The sequence below is a fragment of the Nanorana parkeri genome, unplaced genomic scaffold (genome assembly GCF_000935625.1).
Source record: "Nanorana parkeri isolate BGI_ZX_2015 unplaced genomic scaffold, ASM93562v1 scaffold695, whole genome shotgun sequence".
NCBI classification, from domain to species: domain Eukaryota; kingdom Metazoa; phylum Chordata; class Amphibia; order Anura; family Dicroglossidae; genus Nanorana; species Nanorana parkeri.
Genome location: NW_017306963.1, coordinates 812,881 through 825,485, shown reverse-complemented (window position 1 = coordinate 825,485; position 12,605 = coordinate 812,881). Strand labels below are relative to the sequence as shown.

General features: G+C 39.0%; 1 protein-coding gene across 3 annotated transcripts in view; it reads right to left on the bottom strand.

Moving 5' to 3' along the window:
- P4HA2 (prolyl 4-hydroxylase subunit alpha 2) overlaps nt 1-12,605 on the bottom strand; it is a 51,144-nt gene that overhangs the window by 12,994 nt on the left and 25,545 nt on the right. For 2 of the 3 annotated variants that reach the window (XM_018563777.1, XM_018563780.1), the window contains one exon: nt 7,383-7,448. In XM_018563777.1, the coding sequence (XP_018419279.1) occupies nt 7,383-7,448 (66 nt within the window). Of the gene's footprint in view, nt 1-7,382; nt 7,449-7,517; nt 7,578-12,605 lie in introns of all 3 variants that reach the window. The other variant, XM_018563778.1, reaches the window with a different exon arrangement.

Here is a 12,605-nt window from a genome sequence, read left to right as displayed (position 1 = left end):
GTTAACATACATGTGTACACCCTATGTGTGCATTTGCATTCATGTGTGCACACAGGGTGATGGGGGTTACTTCTAACTATTTATTTATTATTTTAGTTACTTTATTATAATAAAAATGTAAATATTTTTTAATTTATTTAACATTATTGTGATCACAAGGAGGGCCAAAAAGCCCCTATGTGATCGCTTTAGGGAGGTAACAGGTTCCCTTTATGGAGACTTCAGGGAATAAAGAACCTCTAATGTCTCCACTGCCATCCACTACAGCCAATCAAGCACAGGTCTTTGTTTGATCAGCTGATTACCCGGTATTTGAACTGAGAATCTGGCAGCTGTGAACCCAGAAATGCTGGGAGCAGTTCTTGGTTCAGAAAGCTTCTGGGTTTGATTGATTGCAGAGCAGATCGGGAAACAGAAGGACCCTGATCTTCTCCCGCTCTCCATCCTGACATCCTTTATCATGGTTCGGGCTTCCCAGAGGAGTAGGTTAGCCCAAGAACCATGGCCAGGCGGACACCTTGATAGGTCCGTAAAAGTGATCAGATAGCTATGATTTATATAGCGCCAGTTTGCGCAGCGCTTTACAATATAAGGAAGACATTACAATCACAATACAATTCAAGACAAGATAGTAAGGAGGGCCCGGCCCCTGAGTGCTTACAATCTAAAAGGGAGGGAGAAGTGATACATGAGGAGGTAGCTGTGTGGGGATGATTTGTTTGAGAACATGATGGTACAGTGGTTAGGTTGAGCTGGGATACATCTACATCTGCCCCAATCACTTTTACAGAATACCAGGGAGCCGGCTGAAGAAGGCAGTGACAATTTTACCGCTGCTGCTGCAGCCGTAAGCTTGTTTTAGCCACTTTGAGCTTGCTTTAGCCAAATTGAGGATTTTTATTAAGTGGCTAAAGTGTAAATATGGCAAAGTGAAAAATTATAATGCTGCAGCCTGTGTCACTTGCACAAACACAGCAGATGTTGTTCCTCTGAATACCCTGTGTAACTATCATTTATTATTGCCAGTAGATTTGTGATTTCCAACTACCTTTAACACAAAGTCATTATTTTTAGTCATTTTTGCAGTGAAATGGTGCAGCAGCATGGTCACCCTGTGGATAGGACAGTCTTAAATTGGACTTTAAAGTGCAAATGAAGACAACTTTTTTTTTTTAGTTTTGGATGGAGTAGAGTGGAATTAAAACACCTGTCGGGTTTTTAGTGTTGTCTGTGTCTCTGTTAGGGAGATTCACCCTCACAGTCCTAGTAACTCATCGCTGAAAGTGAAAGAAAATCACACATTTTGGGTTGTCCTCAGAACAGGAATCGAAGGGAAATCTTCCAATGGGGGCACTATTTCTGGTGACTCTGCTGACCACCAAGAATTTCCCTCTCTTTGGGTTAGATTTTCTATTGATTCTATTGGATGTGAAGTGAATGGAAATCCCCATTTGGTCAATCCGCTGCCAGAAGTGTTACATGATTTGTCCCAAAGGTATGGGTACCAAGAAATAAATTCATATACCGAATACTATTATTACAGATATTAAGCCCATACACTTACTGGAATACAATACTTTTTTCACTCTAATGGTCTTCTAAGTGAGAAGGAAGTTTCAATTTCCCCAAACAGACTCACCTCCTGCATTTGTATATCTCTTCTCAGTGCTTGCTGTCATAATATCCTTGTATACTTTTTCCAGCACAGGTACATTACCCCAGAAATAGCATCAAAGAATGATTTTCCAGTGAATCATTTGCATTCGCAAAGGTTTATTCTTTATGAATGTTCCTATAGTTACTCCCCTATTCTGAATTCCTGATAAACAGCAAACATATTGCAAAGGGCATTTCACAAATGTCCCCTGTGCTATGGAATTTTGGCATACTCAGCTGTACAAGGCACCTGCACTGCAACACATGACATGTACTTTTTATTTCATCAAAAAATATTCTGCTGATTTTACCATGAGCAAAATTATACTGAAAGAGCTGTGCACACAATGCATTGCGTTTGTCAGTTGTCTCTGCTTTCCAGGGACATTTGCAGTCTTTCAAGATTTGTCTGTTGCAATGTTTGTCAATAAAACAAAGGTCTATACTATTGGTAAAGCAGACTGACAAACTATAGCTAAGTGAATACTAGCAGACAAAAATAGCTGAAGTAGGTAAAGAGTAAAAGGTGCCCATACACTGTACAATTATCGTACGTTAATCGCAAAGTATATGGAAGGCGTGCAACCGTTTCTAATGTACAGTCGCACGTCTTCCGTCGAACAAGCGGGCTGGAAAACCCGCCGAGAATCGTAAGATTCTCAGCGGGTTAGTGGCCTGCTTGTTCGACAACTGCCGAACGCGCACACTGCCCGTTCAGCATTGCAGTCATCGGAAGCCCGCCCCTCAGGGGGGCGGGCTTGCGATGATTGCAAGTACGATCTGCCTGTCCAAGATGGGCAGATCACACGTTTTTTAAATTACTTTACAACCCTCACAAGACAAAAGTCTTGCGAGGGTTGTAAAGTGTATGGCCACCTCAAGACATAATTTACACAAGACATTTATCTCCAGAGCCAGATTCTTGCGACAGCAAGTGTAGGCAGCTGCAGCTACTCAGCAGTACAAAGCAATGACAGGCCAACAACAGCCGCAGCTGGCCACCGTGTTCAGAGGTAATCGCACATGGAGCGATTTCCTGCAGGTAGAGGCAGATTATCGCCCCTGGATGAAAGCTGGTTGCATCCAGAGGCAATCATCTGCATCTAACCACAGGAAATCAATCTGTATGCAAATACCTCAAAGCATAGGTGGCCAGCTGCGCTCGCTGTCAGCCTGTCATTGCTTTGTACAGGCTGAGAGGCTGAATAGAGGATCTTACTTTTTATCTACGTCAGCTAGTTTTGTTTTCACTTAGAATTAGTTTGTTAGTATACAAACATAATCAGGGGAGTTTATCAAAACTGGAGCAGACGAAATCTGGAGCAGCTGTGCATGGCAACCAATCAGCTTCTCTCTCCAGTTTGTTCAAATAAGAATTGAAAATGAAAGAGAGGAGAAGAGAGGAGCTGATTGGTTGCCATGGGCAACTGCTCTAGATTTTGTCTGCTCCAGTTTTGAAAAGTTCCCCCTATGAATGGTATGTTACCAAGTATAAGTCCAGACAGAACTTTTTGCTAGATTTGGATAGAGTGTGAAAAGAATTGAACCTCTGTCAGGTGTTTATTAATCTACCCTTCTACAGGTGAAACTCGAATAATTAGAATATTGTGCAAAAGTAATTGCAGTAAGTGCTGCAAAAGGGGCCCAAACCAAGTACTGAGTACATATGCATGCTTGTACTTTTCAGAGGTCCGATTATTGTTCTATGTACAATCCTTGTTTTATTGATTGCATGTAATAATCTACTTTTTTGAGGTTGTGGATTTGGGGTTCTTGGGGTTTTCATGAGCTGTAAGCCATAATCATCACAATTATGACAAATCACGGCTTGAATTATCTTGCTTTGCATGTAATGAGTCTATCTCATATATTAGTTTCACCTTTTAAGTTGCATTAGTGAAATAAATGAACTTTGCACGATATTCTAATTATTAGAGTTTCACCTGTATTGGCCCTGGTACCCATTATCAACAGTATGAAAGAAAGTAAAGGGGAATGCCAATTTTTATACTTGTCACCAGAATGGGAGCAAAGGTACTATCTTCTGATACAGAAATGTGTTTCAGTGAGCTGTCACCTGTAACCAAAGACCTGTTGCTGGAAAAAGTACATAGGCTATTTTTTGGAAGAATTCAGCATTTTTGGCCCCATTGCGTCAGATGCCGTTATAGTGCCCACCCAGGCCGCCGATGCTTATACGCGGCTGCAATGCGGCCTCGTGCTTACTGGCGGCAATGAGCGTCATTCACATTTATATTGCCTTGCCTGCTTATTTTGATCATAAGCTTCCAGATTAATTATTGTTATCATTGTTATTGTTACAAATTGATTATTGTTATCCGTCCTTTTTTCATTACTTTCCTTCCTTTATTGCCCTTGAGTATTTTTCTGCCATTTGCATCTTTTTGATGAAGACACTTCTTATATATTATTGCATATGTCCAACTGTGTTGGCAGACCCTCTAAGGGGGTTCAAATATACTATACACTCATAAAGGGTTTTTAATTGAGGTATATGGAAAGGGTTTGATTATATCATATATATTTATCCGCTGCTTTTTTGGTCTAGGAGGACATTGTGTTAGGGATTTTTGTCACTCATCTTTCCTTCACCTTGGGGCGCAGTTTCAACCTTAGGGGGATCCCTCTGAACCTAGGCTCTGTCTGCATCGCTTCGGCCGTATGTGCATAAACTGCTTCCAGACCTGGTATGTGATATCGTAACAATTGTTTTTATTTTTTCAAATTACCTAATGGTTATCTTTCCATTTTGGATGTTCAGCGACCCTTTTATGATTGATTAGATTGCCTCCAGCAATCAGAAATTCCTGAAATAGCGCCTGTAGCGTGAAACGCGTTGAATGCTAACTACTCCTAACATTAAAAGAAAAAGGAGAAACATATGGCAAGTTTTTGAAAAGAACACACGTATGGCTATTGTTTGTGAACATGCTTTACTTATGTTTTGGCGTAGCACTTTGATGGTACTAATGTATATTGCATGGAAGGACGCTATATATTTATAATCATTTTACATGATTTTAATAATTTTTGATATCAATAAAAGAAGTTTTTGATACAATATTGGTTCCGTCACTCAGGCACCTAAAAACCCCCACAAACCTACCTGTTTTTCTACTGATTTCAGGTGTGTGGTGCCGATCACTCAAGGGCTTCACACACAATTTTCTGTATTACATTAATCACTTGCCGACAGGGGTGTTAACCCCCCTTCCTGTCCAGCCCATTTTTCAGTATTCAGCACTGAGGTACTTTGACATTTATTCAGTCATGCAACGCGGTACTGAAATTAATCTTATAAAAAAAATTGGGGGACAGATAGAGCTTTCTTTTGGTAGTATTAGATCTACACTGGGTTTTTTTACATTTTTTTACTAGATAAAGAAAAAAGTGCCAAACATTTTGAAAAAAAAAACCCTACGTTATGTGATAAAACATTTATTATTAAGCAATTTCATGGTAAAAAATTTGGGTCACCTCAGGTAAACAGACACCAAACATGTGAAGCCTTGAGCCAGAGAAAAAAAACAAAACAATCAAACCCAAAATTGCCCATATATGACGCTTTAAAAGCTTTTACCGCTCATCAATTCATTGATCAGTAACAGTGATTAATGGACCTAGAATTATTGTTCGCACTCTGACGTTCGCGTTGATATGGCACATATGGCACATATGTGGCACAATAGTCATTTTCGCATGTAGGCGCACCCAATACGTTTTTACACTTGTATGTGAGGGCGCGGAACTTTTTGTTGTGAAAATTTGTTTATATGTGACTACGTTTTTTATTTTTTTACACTTTATTGCTATTAGTCTCCTATGTGATAGCACAGATACAGTGAGAGGTCTTCTTTATGGATACATCAGGGGTCTATTAGACCCCTAATGTAACCTAGGGACCCCAAACAAGCTGATGAAGCTAATATCATGCTTCACCAGCTTCTTCTCCAGCTACAGCAGCCGGAAAAATGACAGCCTGAAACCGGAAGTGATGTAATAATTCCAGTTCCAGTGATTGGACGTAGATCAGCCGGTAAAAGTGTGCCGAGTGCCATCTGATCCTGCCGCAGAGGCCTACTGTGCAGGTCCCGGGTCTGCACGGAGGACAGCGGAGCCCGGGATAGCTGGCGGCGGGCACACTCCCCGCCAGCATACAAGCGATCGGGCAGCTCTATAGGCGTCAGAATGCTTGTACGCACCACCCACCATTATGAGTGAATTAAGCAGTTAATATTCTATCATCCTGTCATGTAAATACTAGCAGCGAAAGTACAATGTTACAAATGACATACAATAAAAGCTCTAGCGCTTATTTACAATGTACCAAACTATTCGTGTAGGAAATACTGCACCGAAATCTGTGCACCAACATGACATCATCTGATAATAGGACATATAGGAGTAAGCTGTAAGAATAGTGCAGATCATTTGTATGTATGATGATGCCTTCATAACCCCCCATAAAAAACACATCTACACAAATTTGCTATATTAGTTTAGCACAGAGCAATAAAGTACACCAATTCTGCCATATGTAAAATTTCAGCATTGTGCTTCTATGCTAGGTATATCTTTAACCTTTTTGCTACCAGAACCTTTTCCCCCCCTATTTTTTGCACACATTTTAACCCTGAGGATTACTTACAACCACCAACAAATCATATATTTTCTGAAAGCACAGACCCTGGAAAATAAAATGGTCCTAGTTGTAATTTTTTATATGTCACACGATAACAGCAAAACAGTTCATCAAACCCATGTTTTCAATAAAAAATCAGCTATACTCAGCTTGATTTATTTTAATACACACAAACACAATATTATGGTAAAATATAAAAGATGAGGTTGCATCAAGTGAGCAGATATCACACATAAAGACTTGAAATTACACACACCAATTAAAGGATGACAAACTGCAGTACCCAAAATTGTCCATAGGCAGCATTTAAAAACCCTTTACAGGTCAATAATTTAGAGCTAACAGTAAATGATGACCCCAGAATTATTGCTCTCATTCCAGTGTGCATGGCAATACCTTACATCTGTAATGCAATTGTCGTTTTTATACTTCGGTGGGAAGCCTAGGACCCGAAGAGTGTTTATAATAGTGTTGGTTTACAGAGGGTGGTGACTGTAAGACCAGCATAAAAAAATCCTAACATTTTACTTGCCCATAATTTTATTTATTTTCTTGCTTTTAGAAGGGTCACTCCAGCACAGCGCAGAGATTCCTGAAACGCATACGCATATGCAAAATTATTTTCACCTTACCAGTTTTTCTAGAGATGTGAAACTTTCTTAAACAGAAATAAATAGAAATACATCATATTGCTGAAGGAAAATATATATGTTTATACATGTAATCTTTTTGTCCTATGTCATCGCCTGTATATAATAAAAATTATATGCTTTCACATTGGTGGTGAAGGTTGGTATGCACAAACGCACGATATATGGTAATATTTTATACTGCTATCTTGATATGCAACAGACTGTATTCTTTTACACAACCCATCCATGATAATCTTCAGTAACACATTTGAAACTTTTCACCATTTGTTAAGTCAGAGCTTTTACCTCCCATCTAAACATTTTACCATTTTTGCTAAATTTAGCATTATGGCAATCATGATGTTCACCTCTTTCGCATTCCAGTTTTTCCATGTTCAACATTGCTGTCCTACTGGAGATGCCATACTTACGTAATTCAAAAAGGTTGCAACACGATTGCCAGTCCCTAAACGCTTGAATACATCAGGTTCCTCTTTCTACAAAATTAAATGTGAGAATAAACTGCAGACCTGAAGGAATCCAGAAACATTTACCACGGTACTTACATAATTAAGATATGTTGCAAGCCTATTTCCTTCCGATTTGAGATTGGGGTCAAAGGGACGCTGCAACAGATAATAACTTTAACTGCAACCCGAATTCAGAAATTTAAAAAAAAGGCATACCAATTATTGATTAAATTACTGACACAAAATGCAATTGTACTTTGCATAAATGCCCAGCCATAGATACAAAAAATGGCAGTGGAGGTATACAAAAAATGGCAGTGGAGGTACATCAACACAAATTTGTGAGATTACACCTTTTAAAATGTAGAATAAAACAAATGCATGGCACTATTTTAAGCAAGCAAAGCCTTTAGCTATATGTGTTGCTTTACGCTCTGCTAAGTAGCACAGCACTATACTAAAAGAGCAAACCACTCACCACAGCAAACTAAGTGGAATCGCAACAAATAGTTTTGCCAGCGATTATTGCTGGCAGATGCTGATGTTTAAGGTATAATACCAGTGGACAAAATGTAAAGCTGAACTCCAGGCACAACAACTTTTGTTCAAATATATTCCTCAGTCACAAAGAATATAATTGCTCTTTGTATGTACAACATGCCTTTACAAACCCAGATATTACCTATAGTAAAAAAACAAACAGTGGCTATGCACAGAGCAGAACTGTGGGTGGTACTTAGTAGCTCCTCCCAGTACAAACTGAATGCAGTAAACTACAGGAGGGGCAGATACAAGACCAGTCACCCTGCACAAGGAGAAAGAGCAACAGTGACCCGTCTTACTTTGCTTATGTGTGGGAGGAGACTCCCACACATAAGCAAAGTGAAGGATTTATTTTTAAGTTGGATTACTGCAGAAATCTGGAAGCAATACACAAATGACAGTTTGGGGTTTATTGATAAACAATTTGCAGAAGCCTTCACCATGCAACTATCTGTGAATGTTCCTTTTGGGGGGAAAATACCAACAACGATTGTTCGTGATATATTTTTTTCCAAGTTTGAATGTAGTGTGTTATAACAATACACCATGGCCACTAGATGGAGCTGAGGAGAATACATGCTATTCCCCCAACCACCAGTTGTATACGGTCTCCTCTATAGCTCCTATGAACATTGAGCATCAGCGTAATTATGTGTCAGAGCTCACTGTAGAGGTTGGATCTTTGTGTCTCAGACTGCTACTCTGACCCACCTACTTACTATGCATTGATTGATGCACGGGGCAGGAGACTCCTGGTCTCTCCTGCCCACCATCACTTACTGCCAGGTGTCTCTTGGTCTGTTCCCCCACAATGACTTAATGCTTTGGCTGAAACACCCAGGAATCTCCTGGTCAGTCACACCCACCCATGCTTGCATGTAAGCTATGTGCAGAGAAGTGTGTCTATACAAAAGGCGATATAGATGTATACAGAAGGCAATGACTGGTAATGTTTACATCAGCCTCATTCCAGTCCCAATCTGGCTCACACCAACGCACATTCCCAATTACAATTTGCATGATGGGAATTGTTTTTGCAAGCTTTGAGGCACAGCAGGTGGATATAACCTATCTACAGGCTTAAAACCCTCTCCATTAGCCCAGCCATAGTAGTTGTTCCTCAAAGGGGGTTGTGGCTACAGAATTTTAAAAGGTATTGTCTCCAAACGATGATGTTTTAACATAAAACATATGCACATTTATTATGTACCTATGTAGAAAAGTAATTGTGTAAATTAACTTCCATCCTGGAATTCAGCTTTAACTTGAGAATATTCTTTTAAAAAAAATAAAGAGAATGGCTTTAAAGCCCACTGCTGCCTTCCAGATAAATTCAATAAATCAGGAAGAGAAATAATACACGTTATGATCAATTTGTTTCCCCTGTGCAGGCAAGCATAGGCTTTATATTTATTTAGAAGTGTATACATTTAGTCCGGTATTCCTACTGATAGGGGCTTAGCTCCTATTGGAGAGGTTGCGGCTCTCTTATGTGACAGAGCTCAGAGACAGAAGGGCAAATATAAGAATCTTTTTGGATCATTATCAGTAAGGCCCCATTCACATTGAGCGATTAGCAAATCGCGCGTTTGTCGTTTGTGCATATCGTGCAAATGCTTGCATTGAGCAAGCTAGAATCGCGGCAAAATCCGCTCCAAAAAGGGTCCTGCTGTAGCGATGCACGACCCGCAACAGCTACAGACAGAGCCCCATTGGATTGCATTGGAGAGCGTTATCGTGCGGTAAATAGCCGCGATATCGCGGGAATTACCGCGCGATAAATCGCTTAGTGTGAACGGGGCCTAATAGCACGTACCACAAGTATCCAGCTGTCAGACTCTTAGCCTGTAAGGTAAATGTGACTAAGGTAAATGGGACTAATGTAAAGCCCCTACATTTGTACTATACCCAGAGATGGTTGCACATACCTGCCCTGAAGCTTCCAGGCACTGTTATGTAAAGAACTACTTCTTCACCTAGGAAGTTGGCCCAAGGTTTCCTATTGACCCTATACTGTGAGACATAGCCTCACAGACCAATAGGTAAACTTGATAGAAAGAAGAAAGGATGCAAAGCTCAGACTTCTAAGACAAAGTCATTATTTGTATAACAAAGCACACAGGGTTTTTTGGGTTTGCGGGACAATCTAGCACAATTCTACAGATATGTGCAGTTACATTTGGGTACCTGTGTTTAATTTATATCACCAGTGTAGACATTTTAAATTAACCAAAACTTATTTTAATGTTCACAGTGACTGAGAGGTTTCAGACAAAGAATAAACAAGGCCGAACTCATACGGTCTACAGCATCACAAAAAATATAATTTATTAGGATGCATAATGAACTGTTCAGAAGCCTGCACAACAAAAAGGGGACAATATGGACAATGCATACTTAAAGGAAGCATTTGATGTTACTGCTTAGGTTTTAAATATCAAATTCATCTGAAATCTACTCTAGGAACGTTATTGCACATTCAAGGTATAGCTACACGTTAACACGAAAGCTGAAAAACCAGAGAAGCTCATTGGTCACAGACAAAAATATACAGCGGCACAAAAAGGCAAGCTTGCTTAAGCAGATCTGGTCATTTTTGTGTATTGAATGTGTAAATGCCCTCAATGAAAATGTAAAGCATAAAAAATGGAAATGAGCATTTCCAGCCAATTTTATTGTTCTTAATAATAGAAGGCCGGATCATAAAAAATGATTAATGCGTATCTATAGAAAGCCAGACAGTTTTATGCGCAAAGCAAAATTGCACCTTGCTTCACCCACCACCACCATAAATAAGCAAATATTCTAAAATTTTGACACAGACATAATGGCAGCGCAAGAAGGGTAATCTCAAAAATTATTGTACTCTATGAATGGTTTAGGATTTGTCCTGATACAGAGTCCCTTTGATGTTGCAGATAAGTACACATTGAATTAAAAAGCCTTATCATCAAGTTATCAATACCATAAAATGTATTGATTTTACACAGCTTGCAATATATTTTAAACTCAGCAACATTATGAATATAAATGTAGGATGCAAAATCATACACAAACATTACGACCCAAATTTTTTTTGTTTCTTAAATACAAACATTGTATTGATGTTACTTAAAAGGGACTGTATCTACTGAGTCTACATGTCTTCATTTAAACTTTGTAGAATTTCTACTTGTAACCATAATCCAAGAACAAAAAAATGACTATTTAAAATAGTAAATATGCTGCGTTTTGGCATCGTTGTAAATAAATTATAAAATATAATTTGTTTGCCATCATTGGTTTGGAGACAAAGCAAATTGCTGCCTTTAAAACAAACAAAATGTTGCTGAGAAAATAATGAGGTTTAAAGAAATTTGGTAGTTACAATAAAAATCTGAATATAAAAAAGGTATATAATATACAGTAGGTGGCAGCAGTGCGCTGCACTGATATACACAAGCCAACGAGCTAGGCAATGCAACCACTTTTTTCCAGGATGCTTTTTTATTTAACCTGAAGATACGCATTTCTGATTAACTTCATGCACATAACCTTTTCTTTCTTTTAAGTCGCATGCAGAGTCTTGACAGAATGGCAAAAAAAGGAGGTGGAGGTAGGAAATTTGCATACCGATGTTTCTCATAGAAAGCTTTAAAGTACAACTGGGGTTTTGGATAGAGTGGAGAGAACACCTGTCAGGTTTTTATTGATGTCTGTGCCTCTGTTAGGGAGATTCACCCTCTCTGATTTCAGTTATCACTGAAAGTGAAAGAAAATCCCAAACTTTGGGTCAGGAATATATGGGAAATTTCCCAATGGGGACACTAGTTCTGGTGACTCTACTGACCACCAGGGATTTCCTGTTCACTTCCTGCTAGGGCTAGAAAACAGGACATAAAAGGGAAATCTCCTCAATAGGACACAGAGGACAAAAAAAGAAAGCTGACTGGGGTTGTAACCCTTCCCTACTCTATCCAAAACTAAAAAAAACTAAAAAAAACAACAAAACAAAAAACAGGCTTCAGTTGTACTATAAACTGGTAAACCTAGACTTCCAAAAAATCGAGATGTAAAAACGAGCATGCAGTACATTATATCTGGGTTTTCTTTCGTCTATACTAAGCCCAAGCTTTTGTACAAAGCAACAGTGGCTCAGATAGAGTAAGCATCTATAATTGACCAGCATTTTAGCAATGGGATGCCAGAAGCATGCCAGCAGCAAGTAACTGTGTGCATGTAAAAATTGAATTTTCAGAACCATGACCATATACTGTACATTCAAACTTACAATCATTTCTTAGAAAACCATTTAATTGGCTGCAATCAATGTAGCTGTGAAGAGATTAACACGTGAATGTGCGAAAACCTATAAACCATTTAATCACTGCATGCAGTGTTTGTTATGGAATACCATCATAGAGCCCATAGTCCATGTTTCAAACAACAGCAGTAACTTTTCAAATATGTCTGCAAAGTAAATAAGGATGGCCAAACATAAAATCAAGCAACATGACAGATTCAAGTATTAACCGTTAGAGGGATCAATAATGCATGCAAAGATGTCTTCAAAGAGTATTTTAGACAGATGTGCCCATGTGTACATTATCTTACATACTGAATCATGCTATTTGAACAAATATAAACACATGTAGCACCTGC